This window comes from Orbicella franksi, chromosome 7 (genome assembly GCF_964199315.1).
Source record: "Orbicella franksi chromosome 7, jaOrbFran1.1, whole genome shotgun sequence".
NCBI lineage: Eukaryota > Metazoa > Cnidaria > Anthozoa > Scleractinia > Merulinidae > Orbicella > Orbicella franksi.
The window spans coordinates 4,661,384-4,686,174 of NC_138151.1; the positions used below are offsets into that span (position 1 = coordinate 4,661,384).

The 24,791-nt window shown below is 37.9% G+C and overlaps 2 protein-coding genes across 2 annotated transcripts in view; one reads left to right on the forward strand and one right to left on the reverse strand.

Annotated features, from left to right (window-relative positions):
- Positions 1-25: 25 nt before the first annotated feature.
- The window catches only part of LOC145491696 (centromere protein I-like), a 221,957-nt gene continuing 197,191 nt past the window's right edge, over positions 26-24,791 (reverse strand). The window contains exon 24 of the mRNA XM_081470935.1: positions 26-38. The gene's annotated coding sequence lies outside the window, so the exon portion shown is untranslated. The remainder of the gene's footprint in view (positions 39-24,791) is intronic.
- Positions 183-6,113, forward strand: LOC145492725 (2-acylglycerol O-acyltransferase 3-like; the record flags this gene model as incomplete). Its single annotated transcript, XM_081472121.1, has 4 exons — positions 183-648; positions 2,481-2,700; positions 3,794-3,990; positions 4,838-6,113. Coding segments are annotated over 4 exons (1,038 nt in total), but the record flags the coding sequence as incomplete, so codon positions are not given.

Sequence of the window (24,791 nt, forward strand, 5' to 3'; positions counted from 1 at the left end):
AATACATATCACGGGCGTTAAAACACTGGTTTCAAGTTCTTGGCGGTTAGAGATTCCTCTTTTGGGGTAATCGGAACAAAAACCCTTCGTTTTAGTACGAATTGCGGGCCTACGTTGCTAGCTCGGCAGATGATGCTTCGTGTATGCTTGACCTGACCTGTGTAATGCTGTGATGATTTCGGTTCATCCGACATTCAATCATGTCTAACCTTGTTAACTTTCTCGCCACTCAAAGAGATCGATTTCTTCAGGGATTGAGTGTAATAGTTTTCTACCTCATACTTTCATCTGGGACACTGTTCATTTTTGGACCAATCATCTTCTACGTACTTTATCGTTGTTGTCATTTTATTTGGCCTCTTGTCGTAGCATACTTGACTTGGATATATTTTGTGGATCTGGAGACTTATAACCGTGGAGGCAGAAGAGTGGCGTTTGTGAGAAATAATGGCTTTTTCAGATACATGCGAGATTATTATCCAGTCTCCTTTGTAAAGACATCTGAACTGGACCCTTCGAGGAACTATCTCTTTGGTTATCATCCCCATGGTATGATCCCGGAGGGACTTGCTGTAAGTTTTGCATCAGAAGCTTTACAGTTCAGTAGAACGTTCCCGGGAATTGTACCATACATTGGAGCACATGCATGTAAGCTATTTTCTGATCATTCAACAATATATCCACTTATTATAAGGCAAGGTAATCTTGAGGTAGATTTGAGCATTCAGATTGGTTCTATCTTGGTCAGGATTTTGCCATACAGGCCGTTTCCATGGAAACGGCTATAAGCCATGCATTCTTTAATTTCGAAAGCTGGTAAATTCAATTAACAAGCGTGGCCCAAGTGCATACAATAAACTACTTACTAACCTAGTTAACTTGCTCTAGCCATACTTTGTACAGACCTAGCTTGCTGCACTCGGTCTGTACTGTCACAACTTTGGGCCAATATTCCCAAGAAAGGCCCTCGCACTTGGTTAGTAAGAGGTTATTTCAGGGAATATTATGTAATATTAGAGGGAAATACATAACCATGTACAATGCTCTCTGAGTTTGTCAAGCAATCTTTTGCTGAGGGGGAAAGATTGTGTGACAAATGCAAAGTTTGTGGATAGAGGCTAGAGTTTACTATTTTTCAATTTTTTAGGGTCTGGAAGTCCCTCACATCCCTGATCCGTACATAACCAACATCATGCAATATATAGACCTTGCGAAGATTCAAATATACCTCGCCAAGATTTGTCTGACCTCTTGACTGCTTGCAATCAGTCTTTTTTCTTGGAATGAGACACTTGTTTATCCTTGGGAGTGCAACAGCAAGGTGGACAAGAGGGGGTTGTCTGGAATTCTGTTGTGCCAATTCCGTCTCAATCACTTCTCTCAGCATCTGATTTAAAGACAAGAACAGACTGCATCTATGCAATATCTTGCCACTGAAGAACCACCCTTTGTATTAATTGCTATAAAGCCTCATTTTGTTGACAATTTGTTGAACAACAAAAAAGATGCACATGTTCAGTGTTGCATCTGACCCTAGCTGACTTAGCCCATCACCTCCCCATTTTTGATGTTCCTGGTTTATGATGTTGTTCCTGAAATCTCCTGAGAAGTGGGGTGTTCAAACCAGAAAACTTCCATAAAAGGGTATGGATATTTTCTGGAATGATGCAATGTTCCCTTAAAGTTACCATATTATGTAGCTGCCTTCAAGTAGAGGAAGGTGCAGGGGCTTCATGGTTAGTGCGCCTGACTAACCGCATGGTTTGTGCACTCATGTGTTGAGCAGTCCAGGTTCAAGTCCTGGCTGTAGACATTGTGTAGTGTTCTAATGGGCAGGACACTTAACTCTCACAGTGCCTCTTTCCACCCAGGTGTATAAATGGGTACCAGCCAATATAATGCTAAGGCCTTATGCATCCCATGGTGCAATAAGGTCAAATGATGATGATGATGAATATAATGCTAGGGTTAACCGTTTGATGGACTAACATCCCATCCAGGGGGGAGTAAAAATACTCCTAGTTGCTTCATGCCACAGAAACAGGAATAAGCTCTTGCCTGTTGGGCCACTTGGCTCGTATGCAGACTTAACCTTTTTTTGGAGCAAAGTGAAGTGGAAAATGCTTGTAAAGTAGAATTTATCCTTAAAAGAAAAACAACAACAACCACCACCTTTATTTGTACTCATTGTTGCAAAAAACATTGATTTTATGGAGAGAAAAAATAAATTAAACAGAGCACTAGCCGCCTGGAATAGCCATAGGGGCCAGTGAAGCAGGGTGCATGGAAAAAACTCTAAGTCATTCTTGACCTCATGTCAAATTCTCCTTTTTTTGTTGTAAAGCAATTTGCTAGAAGAATCTTGCAGTCTATCAGACGTAACTATCAAATGGGCCTTTTTTCATGCACTCCTCAAGGTATTATAAAGATAGATAAACTGAAATAAAGGTCAATGTGTATTGATTTTATCCAATATTTAGTCATGAGATGGTCTCCAATCTTCCGTGATATTGTCATGGCCCTTGGTGTTGTAAATGTACATCGTGACAGCTGCAAGTTTGTGCTAACTCAACAAGGCCCTGGTCATTCCGTTGCCATAGTTATTGGTGGTGTTTGTGATGTCCTGGATACATGCGCCAACTCTTACAACATTACCCTAGAAAGAAGGAAGGGCTTTGTCAAGCTGGCATTGGAAACTGGGTAATATGAAATAAATATCCTCGATATTTATAAGCAGATTTAGGTCCTTGGAGGGCCAAGGGAGCCTAGCTGTCCCCTTATGTTGGAAAAATTTAAAATCTGTTATTTGGACCCTTAACATTTTTTTTTAATGTGCAATTCCAGAAAATATCCATACTCCCACCACAGAAGGGATTGGAATTTGCTGGTTGGTTGGAGGTTCTCTGAGACAAAAACATTTTAAAAATGTTTCAAGTTTAAATGGAATTTCGAGAGGGGTGGTGGGTCGTGGATATAATGCCTTCTGTGGGGGAGTTATGGATATTTTCTGAAACATTACTACACAATCACAACTGCGATCAGAATGTAAGAAATGGTATCTCAGGTAAATTATATACATTTTATGGGAGGCATCCACAAGGTTGTCACATCAACTGATCAACTGTTTTTGCTCCCTAGATCTGAATTTCCTGAATCTGCCTTTGTTTGTATGATATAACTTTCTAAAATTAATATTTTGTTTAGATATGCATTAAGGATTGTAATTTATCCTTCATGTTTTGAAGGTCGGAATACAAATCTGTTCTTAACCTTGCGTATAGGCCTGTGTTACAGCCACCCTCCCTGAAAGAAAATGTCTGGGAGAACGACACTCTCTAAATTTCTTCTTTCAGAGAGGGTGGCTTTCTGGGGGTCAAAAGATTTTTAGGGTAGGAAAATGAGACAATTTTATATGCAGGGGGTGGCTTGATTTAATTAGAGATTTTTTTTGGGGGGGGAGGGGAGGGGTTTCAAAACAATCTGAAGATTGGTGGTAGTGCCCCTGACACACAGGTCTACAAATAAAGTACATGCACAACCAAACCTTATACAATTTTATTCGTACTGTAAATTTTTAAGACTAGGAAATTTGGCATGGGATTTTGGTAAGTTTAATTTTTAGTTCAGAGATTTTCTTGGGTTTTGTTAAAAGCCCTAGGGTTTTTTTTGCCCCCATCGGATCCTCCCCATCACTTAAAATCTGGGGTATCTCCAGGGTGTAGCTGTAACACAGGCTACCTTGAGTAGGAATGTCATACAAAAAAACTAACAACATTGTTTGTCTTTTCTATAGATCACATTTGGTTCCAGTTTTTGGATTTGGTCAAAACGATGTATTCAGTAGACAGCCTAAAATTAGATGCCTTCAGAGTTATCAAACTGGTTGCAGTAAATGGAAGAAATGGGCAAAAGTATTCATCAAGGGCTGTCTACTGGTTCCATTTGCACGGTTTTGTATAATGCCTGATCCAAGACCTATAACCGTTGTTGGTGAGTTTTTTTTTTAAATTTAGTCCCTTTGTAAGTATTTTTGCTATCAGAGAATATTTATTACCACTTCTGGCAAATCTTCTCAGAATACCCCAGCAAATTGAACTTATTATAGAAAACATACCATTGCAGAAGCTGTTCTCAGAAGGCAATTAATGGTATAGGTTGAGCAGCATTTTTTGTTATCATTTTAAGCGCCCTGGTACCGCTGATTCACCCTGACCTGAGCCAGATTTGAGGCGCTCAGAAACAAAGGGCGCGGTAATTGCGTGACGACTTGTTAAGGAGAGAGAGAGAGAGAGAGGGCACAGTGATTGCGTGACGACTTGTTGAGGAGAGAGAGAGGGATGTTTTGGTTCATTTGAATGCGTTGTTTAAGCTCAGCGGACTTTTTTCAGAGTCAGAAATGTCAATTGTATGTTGCGACTCCTTAGAAAGAAATGCGGCTTCAAGATCTCACAACCACTAAGGACTCGGCTATTACGAAGTCAATCACTTAAAGTGCCCATAATGTCAAAACTTTTTTTTCGCTCATCTAATTCTACATTTCACCTAATGAGCTGGTGCGAATGGTGGACCAAAATGGCGGCAAATTTGAACGTCTTTAAAAATTTATAAAAAATTGCATTTTATCCAAATCGAAAATTTTTTTCGCAGAAGTTCATTAGGTGAAATGTAGAATAAGATGAGCGAAAAACTTTTTTTGACATTATGGGCACTTTAACGCTTATCCTGGATTTCGACAATCTGAACACTATCTTAAGTTTGCACTATTGCCCTCTTACAGATAATGTAATCTTTGTCTCTTATTATTCCCCTTATTTTGTGATTTTTTTTTCTTTTTCAGTTGGATCTGCTATTCCGGTGGAAAGAACAGAAAACCCCAGCGCCGAACAGATAAATGAATTGCATTCTGAGTATGTGAAGAAACTGAAGGGGCTATTTGACAAACACCGAGATGCTTGTGGCGTACCAAGGGACACTGAGCTTGTAATTCAGTAGCTTGAGTTGTCAAATACTGAACATTGGACAGAAAAAAAGGTCTGAAAAATAAGGAATAGAGCGAGGACGATCGCCAAGATATCGAGAATGATGCAATACAGGAAAAAAAAAACTGGGTGCTAGCTTATCTCAGCTGTTTTACGACTCTGGTTGTCGGCTTTCTCGAAGCAACCGAGAGAAAATGAGGAGACTCGTTTTCTCTTCAAACAAGCCATTGTGAGCGAAGAATGCGGTGGAATTGAAAACGTCGAGTGGCAGTAAAATTTGCTGTCAAATGGTTGCCTCGCTCTAAAACGCTGTGCCTAAGTCGAAACGTGAATGAAGATATCCTGACCCGGCACTTACCCAGAGCTATAAAAGGAATGGAACTGCAATTTTGTTTGTTGTTTGAGTAACCAACTGTAAAACACGTGATGCAAACGAGTTCAAGTGTTCCAAGTGCATAAAGAGCTTTTCACTTGAGTGCCGAATTGCGCATGTGAGAAGGTAGCAATTTAACGTAGTCATTCACAAGCTTATTACGCGTGAAATTAAAAATTGTGTCGCAAATACTAGCTCAGTTGCAGCAAAGAAAGCGCAAGTACGTGTGACCTTGTCAGTTAATATAACTAGCATGTGTGTATGAACAAGTTAGTGAAATTCTCTAAGGTTTTTGTTATGCGATCTGTTGTTTTCTGTTCTGAATTTTTGGTGACTTCTGTCCACCTATATTCATCAGAGTTGCAATCTTAAGGTTCGCTTTTCAAACGAATGTTAAGATTGCAACTCTGATGAAGGTGGATAGAAGCCATTAGAAGAGAAAACAACAGATCGAATAACAAAAACCTTAGAGAACTAGATATCATTTACCGATCGCAACACTGGAAGCATAATTTCAGTCACATCAAGTTAGTGTAAAATAACGTTTTTTTTTAACGGAATGTAACGTTTAATATTTTATTTTGCACTTGGGGCTACAGTACACAAAGGAAAAGGAAACCGAAGAAATATCGCCTATGTTAGAAAATAATGCACTGTGTGGACGTATGAGTTTGTATAGCAAGCCGCACACGACTTATGAACCCAGTCTTTCCGCGAGTTAAATTCTTGTTTTATGAATAAAGAGGTTGGGATTACATTTATTTAGTTTTGTAACATCGGCGGCGAAAGCGCGTCTTCAAGCTTCCTGGGTCACTTTCAGCTGTATTTCTAAGCAGCAAAGTTTAACGTGGGAGGAGGAAAGAATGCGCCTGTTAATTGAGGACCAATTGCCGGACAGTTCCTGCGAATGTGGAGAGGCGAGGCTAATATTTGTTTTTCTCTAGGCCTTTTGTACCTCAAGGAACGACATCAGCTCCAAAGTTTACTTGATATACTTAGTTGTGTTGAATTGCGGACGTTAACCTGATCTAAATTTCACTAATGTAGCTTTTTTATGGCCGATAGTTGTAAGTTAACATCGTCTTATAATAACGAAAACTTCCAAAAACGCATGGTCTTCAACACGCCTTATCTCCCCCTCCCCCACTCTGATTTTTGTGGCTTTTTGGCAAAAGTTGATCTTTACCTTACTTCATGTTCAGTTTTGAAAAAATCTGTCAGTGGGCGTAAACGTCTTTAAATTAGGAAAATTTCAGAATTGCAATTTTGCAGTCGCAAAGTGCTATAGCCCTGGAAACTTTCATCGAAAATCCCTAATCTAACATTTCGATTTGCGAACTAAGACCTGAAAGTTTGGATTGGAATGTTGCATCAATCGGGCACGTGTGACCTGTAACTTGTAATTGGTCTATAACAACCTGATTCCCAGGGAGGCAGAGAAGAGGGAGCCTGGGAACGAGGTTGGGTCTATTTAAAATTGACGTCAGTTTCTTTTGTGTCTGTCTTCTTATTGATGATAAATTGCGTCATAACATTGTCAAAGTGGCTGTGGAACCACGAGCCGCAGGTGAGTGGTTCCGTAGTAAACTTTGACAATGTTACAACGAAATTAATCATCAATAAGAGGACAGACGCATAAAAAACTGACGTCAGTTTGTTTTTTTACAATAACAAGACCTCAAAATGGTCAAATGCCGGGAATAAATGAGGGGAAAAGACGCCGTAAACTTGCCGTAATTAAAGATAAGTGAATTTTATTCAAAATGACGCCAACATTGTCTATAGCTTTTCTCGCTTTTTGATTCGCTACTGAAAAAAGTCCATAAAATCTCATTGGTTAAAAAGTCGACAGTTTGACAGCAGAAAGTGGAACTTGAAAGCTTGCATAAATTAAAATTTTATCCGTCTGAGCGCGAGAAATTAGACAGTTATTATAAAAAAACAAATTCTAACAAAACCGAAAAACCGAAGTTTCTTGGCACAAAAACCGTAAAACCGGTCTCAAGAATGGGCAAAACCGCAAAACCGAAAATCCCAACGACCCCGTCAGAATTTAATTGTCCAGTAATATTTCTAAATCTTCCTCGGAGCACTTTCATTTACCATCATTCACCTTCATACACCCTTCATTCACCATCATTCACCCTCATGCACTTCCATACACCCTCATTCATCTTAATTCACCCCCATTCGCCTTCATACACCTTCATACACCTTCATTCACTATCATTCACTATCATTCACCCTCATGCACCATCATTCACTCTCATTCACCGTCATTCACCTTCATACACCATCATTCACCCTCATTCACCTTCATTCACCCTCATTCACTCTCAAGTACATTAATGCAAAGAATGTTGTAATACATTTTCAAACTTCTGTAACGTTTACACTGTAGCCCAAGAGAATTACATGCAGTGGGAATGTTTTATAAGAACTACATATTGAGCTAAGTCACCCACCCCTGTAAGAAGGCCAGCTGTATCGCGAACAAGTGCACTTATGTCCAGGATTGAGTGTACTTACAAAATTAATAATATACATGAAAAAATTAAACGATTCTGATTGGCTGAGAGCAGTGCAGTTCAAGTGTAACACCAGTGCAAAAAGTGTAACATCAGTGAAAAAAGTGTAACACCAGTGCAAATTAAACGTCGTGATTTTGGATTATGATTGACTGAAAGACAATAGAATTGTTGTTTACAGTCTATCAAACTTTATCTCTGGCAATCTTTGTTAACTTTTCCTTTGTGTACTTTTGCAGTGAAAAAGCTGGTTCACCGCGTCAAATGGACAGGATAAACCTTCAGATACGGAAGGTACAGGAAACCTGAAAAATAACAGTTTGATAAGATAGAAAAACACCAAAGACATAATGATAAACAATAAAGGAACAAGGATGGCTAAGGATGGAGAAGATTAACACAGATTGCAAACGAAGAATTTGAAAAATTGAGGCTAAACTTTTCAATGTGTGCAAACCGTGACTGAGCTCCTTTAAATAAGCTTAAATTTGGCTATTTCCGTAAAAAAAATCACGAGAAATTATGAGAACTAAAGCAAATGTTAAAAAGAAACCGAACAAATGGCAAGATTTAAATTCTACAAAGAAACTAAATTCTAGATATAGAAGCGCTAAATTAAAATACCGTAGTGCAGCAGTTCTTTCCAGCGAACTTTGTCCGCAGGAATTTTTACGCTCAAAATTAAAAATGTTGGTTGTATCGACGGTTAGATCTTCATGCGATTGCGTAAGCTTATTCATTGTCAGAGTAAAGTTTTTCTTCCAAAGATAATTTCCAAAGACGTGAAAAAGAGGTAAGAAAATTGAGTATGCGTCATAATTTGCGCGCGCATAAATTTCGTCATTATTAAAGTTGAATTATGACGCAACTGTAATTATTTAGCTGGACCAAAAGTACGTTTTACGACGCTTCACCGCGGTGTTCTTGTCTATGGGATTTTCGAGAGTTAGAGGCCAATTTCGATTTATTAAATGTCCTACTTAGCTCCGAGGCTTAGGAGAATAAAACAAAAGAGACCGCCTCGGGTCTAATTGATGAATAATTAACTTCTTTTTTTAATTTTCCGTTAAGCCTCGCGGAGCCAAGTTAGAATTTTAATATATCAAAATTGGCCTATTAACTACAAACATAGCATATTCGGATCAAAATTCCTTTCACGTGCGTGTTTTTCTCCCAAGTTGCTCATTTTTCACAATTCAAAGCACACAATCTTAACGTGGGATGCATTTCTTTTGTTCAAAGCATATTTCTCGTGGCTCTAATGAATTTTAATGTGGGTATATATAAAGAAGTGTAGAATGACACACCCATTTTAGCGTCGGTCGCTGTTGCATTGAAGGCAAGGGCGAAGACATCTTAGTCGCTGTGCTCCCTTCAGGCAAGTCCATATTTTCTTTATTTATCGCCGTTGAATTGAAGGCAAGGGCGAAGACATCTTAGTCGATGTGCTTCCTTCAGGTAAGTCTACATTTTCTATAGCTAGTTACGTGTCCTAGCTGTTTCCCTCGTCTTTCAATTTGATCATTTAATGGTATAATAAAACTTTCCTCAATGCTGTGAAAGCTTCGAGGTGCATGTGTTTTTCCTTGACACCGAAGATTGCATTTAGGCGAAGTTGAAAAACCGAATACCGAACATTTCTCTTGTGGGTAACTGAATGATTATTTTTAATAAAATGTTTGTTTACAGCTTGATAATCTACTTGGTTTGCCGTTTGACTTTGTCATTCGCAATTTGTTTCGTCACCTCGGAGCGCTACCATGTACACTCTTTTTAACTGTTATAAAAACAGAAAATTCCAACCGCCTTTGCCTTTGCTCTGATACGAAGAGAAAAGTTATGTAGTTATATCAAAACCTATAACTACTCTTCAGTTCGTTCCCACTGCAGTGCACCACTTTGTTGGTAGTCGTTTAAAAGTGTTATTCCACATTTTGAGGGAGTTTTGTTACGTGCAAGGCCGATAGACGTCCGTTAACTGATACTAATACTCATTCAAGTCAGTTTTGCTAGAGTCAACGCGCGAAAAACTTAACCATGACTTTCCTGTTTTTTCACAAGGATTGACCAGAGGCAGCAAAGTTGTATCCAAAGGAATTGAATTGGAGTGACAGGCGTCATTCACCAATTCAAATGAAGTGTAGCACGACCAGCTATGGACTCCTGGCAAGTTTCATGTTGACGACAACTCCGTTGAAGTTCAGATAAGTGAATCACAGTTGTCGCTAGATTTCATTTAATATAATCCTTTGAAGTTTTGCAGCTAAGTCCAGTTTAGGGGCATTCAGACGTGACATTAGAACCGGTTTGCAATTTAATAAAGAATGTGATCGATTTCAAAATGAGTGCATGTCGCTGGTAATTTTGTATGCCTTGGTGCTGAATGTTTCGTAATTTTAATGGACGAGTCTCGTGTTTGGACGTATTTTTGCTTAAAATTAACCCACAGACAAAAGTGACACGTATTATTTATTTCGTACTATTAAAGTTAAAACATTTTTCATTTATCTTACAAATACAGGAAATCGAGTACCGAGTCTAAGATCTTACGATTTGGTGGCACTAAAGTTTTACTGTTTTTTTTTTTTGCTTTTTTTTTTTACATAATCCATTCGTAGAATGCTTCAGTTTATCGTCCTGAATAAGTTCTGGCAGGATTGGCTCCAGCCTTCTAGCAAACGCTTTGGATGCAATTTTAACATCTACGTTGATCAGTGAGATAGGTCGCCAGTTCTTTATAAATCGTCTATCTTTATCTTTTTTCTCCAATAGGGTAATCATTGCCTGCTTTTGCGAAGTTGATAGTTGCCCGTGTTGGTGAGAGAAGTTTAGAGACTTTTCGAGATACTTTGCAACCACGTGCCAGAACGCCAAGTAAAATTCCACAGTTAAACCGTCACTTCCAGGTGTTTTGTTTTTCGGAAATGTCTTCAATGCTTCGTACAGTTCGGATCTAGTAAGTTGTTTATCTAAAGTCATTTTCTCTTCATCAGACAATTTTTTAGTATCCACTTCATTAAGGAAACGATCAATTGAATTCTCACCTAAATTATACGAGTCTCTATCATAGAGTTTTTCATAGAAATCATGAATCTCTTTCATTATTTCTTTTGGGTCTGTTATATATGAATCATTATCTACGGATAATTTCCGTATACATGTCTTTTTCTTTTTAGCACTTTCTAAATTTAAAAAATACTTGCTATTCTTTTCGCCCTCTTCATACCAACTCACCCGAGATCTTATGATTGCTCCTTGTGTTATATAATCATAATGGCGTTCGTATTCTGATTTGAGAACTTCTAAATCGCAGAGATTTTCAGCACTTGGGTGTTCGTCACATTTTCGCTGACACTCTTTTAGTCTAATTTCCAAATTTACCAGCTCTGACCTTCTCTCTTTTGCTTTCTTCTTACTATAACCAATCGTTTCATAGCGTATTTTATATTTTAAATAATCCCAGGTAACCCGCGGGTCTTCGATTTCTCTACTTTCGTCTACCCATTCACCAATTTTTTTTTTTTTTTTTTTTTTTTCTGTATTTGGGTAGCTGCACTATTGTAAACAACGCATTGTATATTCTTTAGGTATAATTAGGCTACGATTAGTAATTATAATTTGTTGTATGTAATCTATTGTAGTTATGACGTATTGTAAGTATTGTAACTAGTGTTATGTCTTGTGTTGTATTGTATGTATTATAACCCAAAATGTTGAAAAAAAAATAAAAATTACAAAAAAAAAAAAAAAAAAAGTTTATCGTCCTGCGATCGTGTTTTTCTGTTTAAAAAAAGAATTTTTTGAAATCCATAGCAAGAATCTAAGAACTTCTAACTTATTGACTACACTGGCAAATTCGTTTATTAATTCTAAAAAAAAAAAATTATCTGAGCTGAAGCTAACTGACGAGCCTATAGGCGTAGTTCAATGAGGAAAGTGAGCAAACAATAGCAAAATTCTCGGCGCAGGAAAAGATTTGCAAGCTCGTTAGGCTAGCTATATTGTTATTTGTTCGCCAACATGAGAGCAATTGGCTTTTGAAACAAAGAGGTGTTTGGTTGTACAAAAATTGAATTCAAAACAATTGACGTCAATGTCTGCAAGCAGTGAATATTGCTCTTTATCTCTGATCCGTTGACAGAAAAACTTATTGCCAGAATGTTGTCATGGAAATCAAACGCAGATGAATCCGATGGATTGACCACACACTTCCCAAGGTTGCCTAGAGGCGGACACCAACTGGCAACAGCGAACCTGGTTGGTCAAAAACCACCTGGCGCCTGTCATGAGCTCAATGAGGAACAACATATCGTACAAAATAGAGATGTAGATGGATTGTGGCTGCCTTGTGTCCCACAGAAAACGAAGATGATTAATTAAAAAAGTAAGTAAATCTCGTTATCAACCCTACAGCAAGTCTTTTATCGTAAATGGCGGCTGTCCTTCATTATCAACTCATTCTTACGCTACCAAGTTGAATAGAAATACATGAAAGATGAAGAGTTGTTCCAAATCGATTGTCTTAATTTGTGACGGCCATTTATTATGGTTCAACTTTCTGACCACAACATGCGAACAAGTTTTTGGAGTGAGCAAGTTATCTGTCCATGAAATAATCATAAGCAAACCTAGGTGATTAAATAACTAAAGTTGCTGCCGTTTGCTCTGCTATCTCCAGGATGACCAAAGATGTGTTAAAGGACAGTTCACGAGTTTCTGGATTTATTCATCAACCTTAATTAATTGAATTTCATCAACGTTAACTGAATTTTGGATGGCAGTGTGCAGAGCTTCACTTCTAGCGTACGATCGATGACTGTTGGAAAAACATCTCAGCTCAGATAAGTAGATTATGGTTTTCCTATCTTTACACTCCAAGAGTGTCAAAAATCTTGATTCTGATTGTAAAATTGATAGGTTTTCAAGTTTCGTACCATTGCTGCATATAAGCGTACGGTTGTCTTGTTGTCCAGAAAATACCATAATTTATATCAGTACAATACACGTACACTGTGTTATGTTCGATAATAATTATTATAATGAGACTACCGTTTGTTTGGAAGGACTTTGGGTCGAACTTTTGTTGGCTCAGATCATTTTCGCGTGGGGGGTGGAGTTATTATGTGAAGGAACATCTTGCACTTTTCATTTTACGTTCTTGGAATTAAGCGTCTGAAAACGTTTAGGTGAAGAGGAGAATACCACGACGTAAATAGTCATAAAAAAGATTTTTTAATGATCATTAAATCCAATTTTGATAGTTAGCTTATATTATAACCAAGTTAGAAAGCATTATCCTTGATTCTTAGAAGCGCGAACAATACAACCCATCTTGAATTCCATGGGAATTCTATTTCCTTTTTGAAGAAAATGCTAAAATTCGAAAACACATCAAAACACTATTGTTTTCTGAAAAGTTACATAGTTATCAATTGAATCTAACACTGCTGTAAATTTATTAGTTGACAAGGTAGTGTTGATTGAATATTCTTTTTTCTCTGTCTCTCTCGCTCCAGGCGGCTGATATATCACTGTTGACAGAAAGGGTAGCCATCTTGGATCGCAATGTACTGTTGGACTCTGGCACAAGTTGACTATTGGAAACATCAAATCTCAGATAAGTACATTATTTCTACTCTCGTTAACTTTTAACAGTTTCGGCGTAAGAATTATGAAAATCTCAGAAACTGATTAACTAGAAGATATTGTCTTGATGAAGAACCAAATTCTTAGAATTAATATTAACAATATGAGAAAATCAGTAACGAGAATACAGATTTTGAGCATGGGATGTACTTAAGAGTTACCACTTAGAAAAACTAAATTCTCAGAGTTAACATTTAAAACAATATGAGAAAACCAGTAATGAGAATATACATTTTCAGCATGGGATATGTTAAAAGTTACCACTCAGTTCGTTATGCTGAAGGTCAACCTGAAGCTATCGAATATTATATCTCGTAATTCTTGTTTTTTTCAAGGCATTGATGAAGACCATAACCAAAAGTTGTGGAAATTGACATAAGAGAAAAAAAGTATTTTGCTAAATTGAGAACAATGGTGGTTTCTTTACGAGAAAAATTTAAATGAAGAGGAAGGGGTAGTAAGTAATTAATACATGGCCGCAGCTTATCAATAAAATCATGTCGTGAATGCTCACTAGTATTCCCATTAAGCCGAGATGAATGATACAACGAACTGTCGTTTTGCATGTATATATCCTTTGCATTTGAGTAGTATTCTCAAGAATATAAAGTGAACTATCTCAATTGAAAGTTTTTAATCTGCCAGTTCGTCACTTCTTATACATTGCAAACTTCATGTAAGAGTGCTGTTTGTACAGCCGTATAACTCTTGACGGTATCACAATGAGCCAAATTAAAAGTAAGATTGCTCTAAAAAGGACTTCTTCTGTTTTTTTTGTTTGTTTGTTTGTTTTTGTCAAGTAAAGAAGGATTTTAAATCTTGAAAAAAATCTTGGAAAAGCACAGCTGGTCAGATAGCCGGACTACAATAGATCGTTTTCACTGTCGTGCAATAGAAAAAAAAACAAGGAAATTCGATCTTATTGAAGATAAATAAAGAAGACTCCTCTCCAGGTTTTAGGTCTATGCGCCGTCCCAAACTTCAGTTATTTGCCTAAATGTTTTGCACAAATTTAAAGAGCTCAGTATGGTGCCGCCATATTGGTGTACCTCCGTGGTACACCAATTGGCGAATCTTTGTTTACAATATTTGCCCCATAAGTGATACAGTTTCTGATGGAAATTCTGAATGTTGAAAGGGCATAGCACGATCAACTGTGTCAAGGAATTTGAGCGCGATGTATTGCAAAATTTTTGAGCGACGCGGGTTTAAAAACTCAAAATCAGGAGCCATAATCGGGGACGGAGACCGTAAGCGCGCGCCATATCTAGTATTGGGGTTGTCCCCATGATATGGGACAATAATTCTATTTTTAGAACAAATTGCGCCATCGCCTGCGGCACACACGCGTACATGCTGCGAGGATTTTTGCAGATGTCGCGCGGGGGAAATGGCGTCCGAAATTCCCGACATTTTTCATGTTCTGGCCCACAACTCAACGCGTTTACGTCTGTTGGAATTTTGCTTAAGTATTTTCGTCGTAAGCTGCTCCAGTTTGAGTGAAGTAAGACAGTGTCGAATTTAGGTATGTTCCGCTTTAAGCTTAGATATATATCGCTGACCAAGTTGTGTTCCGACGGATGCTTCTGTTACATGAGCTATACATTACCCGACTTTAAATTTCACATATGTTGAAGATTGACAGCTTTTCCATTACACAGCAAAAAACTAGCTGGATATATTTAGATATAGCAGAGCTTCAGGACTTCATAGTTTCCTAGCTCCCCTTGCCACTCGCTTGCGAGGAATTTGCCAGTCTATCGCGACCGAAAGGTAAAACAAAATTTGCTAGTTTGAGTTTCGCCTGAATTGTAAGCAACGCTTGATGTTTCATCAAGGCCCAATAACTTTACCTCCGTAGATACTGCTCAGTTTTATTCGTGTAAAATCCAGTAAATTCTCTGTTGTCGATGAACGAGAGCGCCCGCCGATGCGTGTTTTGTACAGTCAGTAAACATGACAAATTGTACTTCCGCCGCACTTTCGTGTGAAAGCGTACTCGAACTCGAACAATAACTCTGTAGTTTTGAAATATGTTTAAGATTGATAAGTGTTTGAGAACATATTAAAAGCTAAGCTGAAAATATGCGAATAAGGCAGAAATAATCAGCAAAGTACGAGATGTACGATGACGCTTTCTTTGATCAACTTCGAATAACGATTTCGATTTTGTTGATCGAGTTATCAAAACTCCTTGTCTATTTTCATTTTCGCAGTGTAAAACTTCACTATGCTTATGTTGAAGAAACACACATGATGTTAGTAGCCTTTTTTGCGTTCGTGAAATTTGTTGCAGCATCTCGGCACAAAAGATAACGAAAGAAATCTTTGTCAAGATTTGTTGGCAATTGAAAACACCGACTCGGACTTGAAAGTGCACGAGCTGCACTATGCAAATGAGCTAATTGTACGCGTCAGACTTTCCTTTCAAAAACTTTTGCAAACACACCAAACAATAAGAAACCATCAAAACACGTTTTGGTTATGATTCACCATTGTCTGAGAAACTCACAAATTAACTCGATACCAGAGTAGAGAGTTTCTTGCTATATTCTTAAGTCAGAACAAACGAAAAAACATACGCGTAAGCTTTCAACTAGCGCGAGCAGATCTTATTATCCATTCTCAGCGGGAGATTGAAGTCTTGTTTTCGACCCTGAAAAGCCCACCTTTTCCGTTAGCTCAGAGCATAAAACTACATATAAGCGCCTTGGTTCGTATTCCCTGCCTTATTCCCTACCTACGCTGTGAAAAATACGCAAGATAATCCCCAAAGGTCTTTCAACTCCCACCATTTGATCACGCAACGTGACAACATCCACGCAAGAGCCCTCGACATGTGCGTGGATCCGCGCGGATATATGACGTCAGGATGGCGCAATTTGCTCTAAAAATAGAAAAATTGTCCCATATCATAGGTGCGTGCGGATCCCAAGACTTACGGTCTCCGTCGCCGATTATGGCTCCTGCTCAAAATTTAACAAAGAATGTAAATGCTCATTAGGGCGTTTGCCACCCAGAAATTTGGCGGTTTTTTAAGGCCAATTTCTCCTCGAATATTACAGCCAAAGAGCCAAAAGTTTCACCAATTACTAAGTTTCACAAGCTCTTTAAATTGTTGTAGTCAATTCGTGTCTAGCGTGATACCTTCTCCGTGCATAGTAGTATGTCAATGAGGAAAAATGTAAAAACTGACCTCAGCAAAGATTCGCCAATATGGCAGCCGGAAAATAGTGTGACAATCTGGATTTTCTTGGTTATCTAGGCCATTGATTGACTATTCTGCACAAACCAACATATTAACACTTAACTGGTATTTCACGAAGGGCTAAAAATCATGAGATAAGTATATATTTTCGACAAACGCGATGTTCCGCACTGCCATAACTCTAAAATTCAAAATGCACTTGTTACCAAACGAAGGACACCATTGCGCTGAAATGCTGTCAAGATGTATAATTTTCGCGCCTCTTATGCCTGATGAGGATAGAAACTCTGGTGGTTCTTTACGTTTGGATTTAAACGCTTGATGACGTCACATGAAAACGTTCCACTGCATTGAGCATAGAATAATTAAAGTTGCCTTATTCAGATCTAATCATTAATTAGTTCTACAATAATAATTAAGACAAAATCCGAGAGGAAATCGAGCAATTTCAGTTTTTATTGGACAAAAAGCTCCATCCAGAGTAATTCTAAGTATCTTGCAGTCCTTTGTGCATTTTCTAAAAGGGTACGATATAAATAGTTCCTTGAAATAACACCGAAAACCATTTCCCATGGAAATGTGGGAAAATAAGTTTCAAAGTTTAGAGAAATTGTGCAAGCAAAGGTAAACCTTCATCATCAGTTTCATTTCACCAGTAATTTCAAGTATTTCATATGAACTTCAAAATCTGTTTCAGTCGACATTTGGTGTCGTTAGAAATAATTTCCTTTGAGAAGATGTTTAGAACAGTCGCACAGCCGTTTGCAATACGATGTGAATAATCTCGGTACAAAGTTTTTTTTCCACTTGTTACTCAAACGTCTTGTAGATTCCTTCTTAATTGCTCGGAGGAAGATTATTGAATGAACTTGGTGAGCAATTGTAAAAGGAGACCATGAAACAACTTTCATACCGTTACTGGAATTTGTTAACACAGGATTTGGCAATATGACTTCTACCAGTACCAGAGTATACAAGCTTATTGAAGTGCCTTTGCAATTAATTTTCAACTTGTTTTTTTACTTGCATAATGTTTACATTAATGGAGCCCTGAGTAGTTTCTTTTTTCATCACGGCATGCTTATGGAAGCACGTAAGGATACTTTTTTGAATATTTTAACCGACCCACCCCTCCAAAAGAATGAAAAACGGCCAAAATATATAGGGACTTTCAGAATATATTTAGGTAATTTCAGAATATATTTGCACATTGACCATTCAAAATCTGTGCAATGTCTTCTTTGGGGGGTTAAATCTTTCACGGACTCGTAGATAGATCAGAAAGAGAAAATGTTTTTAAAAAAAAATTGCTATGAATTAATTTAGGTCTATGGGTTAAATTTCACGGAGAAAACGTTTTTTCGCAATTTGCGATGAGTTCTCTTTCATCAAATTTTCTCTCATCAAATGTTCGTGATACAATGTCAACCGAAAACTGAAGTTCATTTAAAAATTTAATAAAGCAAAATTGTACTTATTAGAGTGTTTCATGTGAAAAAACGTTTTGAATGACATTCCAATGGGGGAAAGGAGCATTGTTGACTGGCCGTATTATCTATTGGACGAAACTTTGTGCTAAAATATTCAGAAAATACAAATTTTAAAGAAGACTCATGAATTATTATAACTGATCATAAAACGTAAATTGAAACTGTGTTAACACAACAATATTAAAGACATGATACAAGGTCAGCTAGACTTCGAACTGGAAATCCTTGAAAAAAAACGCGGATGATATAATTAATAAATGGAATTTCTGTCGCTTATTTAAATCGACTTGAAAGATTCTACTTCTTGACTGGTTTTAAACTCACTACTTTGTTTTCAATTTCATTGGAAACTGCATGCGAAAACCTCTGTTTTTTATACATGAAAGAATGAATTTTGAGTTGTGGATAAGAAATGAAATAGTTAGCTTAAGCAACGACGATACCTACGCCAGAGACGACTCCTAGAAAGAAAAATGATATTTCTAATCTCCTAACAATCTGGATATCTGCTCCGTACCCCAATCAGTACTTAAAACTTGCTCAAACTAAATATGTAATGCCAGCGATCCATTCCAAAAAGAAATACAGAAAATTTGCCATCCCGACCTACGTTCTTCAAAATGCACAGAACCTGTTCATGTCACATTACGGCTACAAAATGCACAAAGACTTAAAACGCACGCGCACAGCCATTGTTCTACTCAATAAACTTTTTGCTTGGTGACGTTTTCGTTGCTGTTTTATGTTTTTTTTTCTTCATTTGGGATTTTTTATTTCCACAATAACATCAATTACAATCCTTTTTTTAACAATTAATTTACAGAAGAACGAATAAAGTTTGGTTTACAGAAGTTAACAATGACACCATATTGAATTAAGAAAAAAGATTTTGTCAATTCTTATCTTCATACTTATTTAACTTAACGATTTTCCTTAATGATAGCGTTGTCTACTATAATTATTAGTTAAAATTGCTTCCTCAAAGATCTTCTATTATTCTTTAAACAATTTAGTTTTATTCGATTTGAAATGTGTTTTTCAGTTTCATATTTAATTACCTAAATTCTTATGAAGTGGCTCAAGGAAGGTAATGTTTCTCTACATCGACAAGTCCACGAGAGAGATTTTCCTAAAATTACTATCTAATTAAATAGATCCATCTCCTCCTCAAAAGACCCAACAATAACATTGCAATATGTAAGCGAGAGGCTTCTGCAACTCTTGATTGTGCTCAAAACCTTTTTCATTAACCTCATGCCAAAAAGAATATGAAAAAGAACAACCGAACAAAATATGGGATATTGTTTCCGTTTGCTGATTACAGATGCAGTTGGGATTAGAAACGTGTCCTATTTTACACAGGCGGTCATTAGTAAACAGAACAGAATTCAACACTTTGTACCGAAAGGAGCGTAGATACGGTTCATTAGCAGCCCTCACTGGCAGAAGAAATGCCTCTGAAACTTGCTTGTCATCAAGGCTAAATTCTTTCTTTAGCTTGACCCATTTACTTGGTTTTCCAATTTTTGTTTTATAGGAAAACAATAGTCAGTCACATTAGCGTTTGCCTGTACTGTGCTACGCAATGTTAGAAGATTGGAAAAAAAATAAGCAATCATTATCAACACAATATTAAGATTAATAAATTTCTACGTGACTGAGACTGCCCTTCCGTCCAAAAAATTTTCGTTGCCGTTGCCGTCGTGGTTTGCTTGAGCTCCTTAATGTCCGGAAAGTTAGAACACCGGGTAACTGGGAGCGTAAGGCGGTGTTTCGTAAGACATTTCCGTAAATTCAAATTTATAATCATATTACCTTTGTGGGATAACTGCTTGCAAATGATTTGTTTCTCCGCCTCTTTTAGCGTAATTCCGAGAGTAGTTAACGCAATTTTCCTGTGTTTATTTTTCTTTGGTGACATCAGACAATAAGTGTTTCTGATTTTCGTGAGTGGATAATTTCCAGCTAAAACTGATACGAAAAGTAAGTGTTCCATGAGTGGTGAATTCAATGTTTGGGCGTTAACAGGGTCTGAAGACAGATGTCAGCGAGGCATCAATTCTAAACCAAACCCGGTTGTTCACTGCATCACATGACTAAAAAAATGTATTATGGTTATGTTTGACAAAGGGAAATTGTGACAGGCGAGAGAGTTTACAAAACTGTTTGGCTATGTATATACCAGCCCAAAGGGAAATAAATAGACGGCTTTCTTGTCAATTTCAAATTAAAAACTGACTCTTCGTATATCACTTGCACAAAAAAAGTGACTTGACTCAGCTCGAAAGCTCATTTCAAGGGCACCGCTTGAAATATTGCAAATGAGCCAACGGATAATAAAGTTATAAAATTGACAATGGATCAGCAATTAAATCTCTTGACTGAATTAAGACATTGCCAACGAGTCAGGTGATTAGAATAAATAGTAAATCAACTATGACATATTGTCTTGATGTCAAAATTTACAATATTTATTGCCAAATTTTCATCTTTCGCATACAAAAATCTACGAGAAAGAATGTAGCAACTAAGTATTGAATGTTTCATACTTTTAAGTGGAAAAAATATCAAACGTAAGATTTATTTTGCCAAATCGCTCGCATTGTGGGCTGAAATAGCGCCACAAAACACCAGCAACAGATTGTTTTCAGTCGTGTGTCGTGACGAAAGCTGACTCTATGCATTGTTAAAGAGGAGGCTAGGTAGAAGAAATGTACAATTTACCATCTCTTTGCGGCGTTCTTATTGGAAAAGGTCGAGAAAAGAATTGGATTTACGTGTTTGAAAACTTTGTTTAAGTTCAATCTTGACACCGAAATTGCAGTACATATTCAAGAAGGGAAATCGATGCCCCCAGAATAACCATTACGTTTGATTTAGGAATTCTGGCTTTATAAATTACCCACAGACAGGTTGTAAGAACTGTTCCTGTGGCATATCGTGTAGATTTCATCTCGATACAGTCGCATTAAAGAGCATTAAATGAAGCGGCTGCAATTTGTGGCAGCTCGACTTAGCATGTTTTTTTAAAAAACTAAATCAGTGACGACTAAGATGTTCCACGACAAAATAGGAAAAAAATTCCAAAGTAATACCAGGAGTGCGAATTTAATTCCTTACATGGTACAGTCACATGAAAAATGATAAGGAAAAACAGTACTGTTGTTTTAAGCGTCCTGTACAAAAAAAGTTAAGGTTGTGAAGTTCTTAACCAGTGATTTGTAGGAGAAAAAGTGAGAAACTTGCTGAACTGTAATTCAGAGGTGGATTGTTTATAAATTCAAGAGAAAGATATCTTTGCCATTTCGGTGCAAACGAAGATGTGATTTTCCAGCATACGCTCCGCCCCAGTTTTCACGTATTGTTCCTAGAAAGCGGTAACAAATTCAAGTTAAAAAGTCGTTCATCACTGAAACGTGTTATGTCGATTATAGAAATGGACTCTATTATTTCTAAGAAATAGTGATCAACAGCTCATTTCTCCTTTCACCAGATGATGAGAATTTCAATTAATTTCAGTTAATTACAATAATATTAATTTCAACAAGATGATGAGAAAAAAGGAAGTCATCAACTTTGGATCATTGTCTTGCTGGAGCAGTGAATTGGCCATTTCCGAGTTTACCTTGTCCTTCTGTTTGAAAACGAGTTCTCGTGCAAAACCACTTTTGCGATGGAAGGCAAATTTCACTCTCGATTTCTGATTTTTTTCTAATTTCTTTGTGTACGATGACAATTAAAAAATAAGATGGTCAATACGCAGACACGTGAGTTAAGTTATAATTATCCATTTCCAACGTTCAATAGTGCTGCCCACTTTGTTGCAAAAGTAAACAAGAAGTAAAGTTATATTATTCCATGATGATGATTAGTTTTCGATTTTCCATTATTTTATTGTAACCAGAAATAATTTGGCAACACTCTGTTAGAAATGCTGCGGGATAGCTTAAGGCATTTTAAAATTATTCAGTACCTTTAAGATTCCTGGAAGGAATATAGCCTAGAGTAATAAAATATTTCTGTTTGTCGTGAACGGATATTAAATTTTCCAGTTAGTACCGATAAAAAGTGGTAACTCCATACATGTTTGGAGCGTTTCTAGCTACGGTCTTGAGAGAGGTGTCGGCAAGGCATCAAATTCCCCAACAAACCCGTTCTCTGTATAAAATGACTTACTATACACGACAAGTTCAGTGAGAAAATAAAAGCACTCTGTTTAACATTTCCGACAGTGGGAAACTGACAAGCGAGATAGTTTACAAATCTGATTTTACCATCAGTCTCCAAAACGAAATAGAGCTTTTCGTCTACCAATTTTGAGTTTAAAATATGTTTCTTCACTCTTCAGTTACACAAATAAACAGTAATTTGAGGCTCACTTAAAGAATGGCTTGATTTAGCTCGAAAGATCATTTCATGGGCACTTTATAAAATAGTAAATGAGTCGAGTCAAATGCTTTGTCTTACGGATAAAAAGGGTTTAAAATTGACAGGGGAAGAGCAACGTGTTCGTCACGTATAAAATAGCGGCAAGATAGAACTGAATGAACTTTTCAATTCTCAAGAACTAGAAATCAACATACAATTTCTCCTAGCTGTTTTTAAGGTAGCTGAAGTGGATCTACAGTTCTTATTCATTTTAGCAGAACACGTTGTTAACTTGACTTTCTATAGAATGATAATAGAATCCTGGTTAACGGATTTTGTGATAAAGAAGAACCCAAATATTGATGGCATCCTATCAAACCCAAACGATACGAATAGCTTGTGTATATGAAAAGAAATTAAAGAAAGAAAAAACTTGACATAGAGATTTGAAATTTTTGCGCTCATTCTTGTTAAACCAGTACAGTTGGCAAATTAGCATATAACGTCTCAGTGCACGTATTTTCAATTGTCTAGATAGCACTTACACTTGCCTTCTGACTGATCAATAATGATAATTCTTGTCAACAGGATCACAGATATTAGACGGATCCGTTAAGAAAATGGACTGCAGCACTTATCAATATTACATTCAACCACCTTAAAATAGTGTTAAAAAAGGAGGTCAGCAAGTCTTCGAAAAGAGTTAAACATTACTGACTTTTTGAAAGCTATTTCACCAATAAACAAGACTTGCAAGGTAGCTTTCATCAGCATTTTCTTCTTTGAAACAATGTGAATCAAAGTATAATACTTAAGTGAAATTTCGCAAAGCCTCTCCTGGTGTTAAGAAGGTGTAAGGGCTAATTAAAGGACTCACAAAAAAGAGCTCTTGAAACCTTCTACAACATTAGATCATTAAATAACGAAAACAAGATATATAAACAAGCCGCAAACTAAGTTTCCGGCCAAATCTTGTGTCCTTGTCCATTACTTTAAAACTTAAACGGTGTGTTAATAAATAAAGATCTAACCTCCCCCCCCCAATGATCGCAACATGTCAATCCAACATATCATAACATTTTGTGCGTAACATGTTGCACGCGCTTGGCCACCCTCTTGAGACATGTTCAATCATATTACGTGCTGATGGCTAATACTTAACCAAAACACCAAACATGTCGCAACAGGGTAGACAAACGCACACAACATGTTGGGAGGAGGTAGTAGGGAGCACGATAACTCTTTTTCCCTCCTTCCTCCTCCCCAGAGAAGGTAGTAGGGAAAAAGAGTCATCTTGCTCCCTACTACCTCCTCTGGGGAGGACGAAAGACGGAAAAAGAGTCATCCTACTCCCTACTACCTCCTCCCAACATGTTGTGTAAGTTTGTCTCCCAGAGGAGACCTCCCTGTAGGTACGTAGTGAGGAGGTAGCAGGGAGCAAGCTGACTCTTTTTCCCTCCTTGCGCCTCCCCAGAGGAGGTAGCAGGGAGCAAGCTGACTCTTTTTCCCTCCTTGCGCCTCCCCAGAGGAGGTAGCAGGGAGCAAGCTGACTCTTTTTCCCTCCTTGCGCCTCCCCAGAGGAGGTAGCAGGGAGCAAGCTGACTCTTTTTCCCTCCTTGCGCCTCCCCAGAGGAGGTAGCAGGGAGCAAGCTGACTCTTTTTCCCTCCTTGCGCCTCCCCAGAGGAGGTAGCAGGGAGCAAGCTGACTCTTTTTCCCTCCTTGCTCCTCCCCAGAGGAGGTAGCAGGGAGCAAGCTGACTCTTTTTCCCTCCTTGCTCCTCCCCAGAGGAGGTAGCAGGGAGCAAGCTGACTCTTTTTCCCTCCTTGCTCCTCCCCAGAGGAGGTAGCAGGGAGCAAGCTGACTCTTTTTCCCTCCTTGCTCCTCCCCAGAGGAGGTAGCAGGGAGCAAGCTGACTCTTTTTCCCTCCTTGCTCCTCCCCAGAGGAGGTAGCAGGGAGCAAGCTGACTCTTTTTCCCTCCTTGCTCCTCCCCAGAGGAGGTAGCAGGGAGCAAGCTGACTCTTTTTCCCTCCTTGCTCCTCCCCAGAGGAGGTAGCAGGGAGCAAGCTGACTCTTTTTCCCTCCTTGCTCCTCCCCAGAGGAGGTAGCAGGGAGCAAGCTGACTCTTTTTCCCTCCTTGCTCCTCCCCAGAGGAGGTAGCAGGGAGCAAGCTGACTCTTTTTCCCTCCTTGCTCCTCCC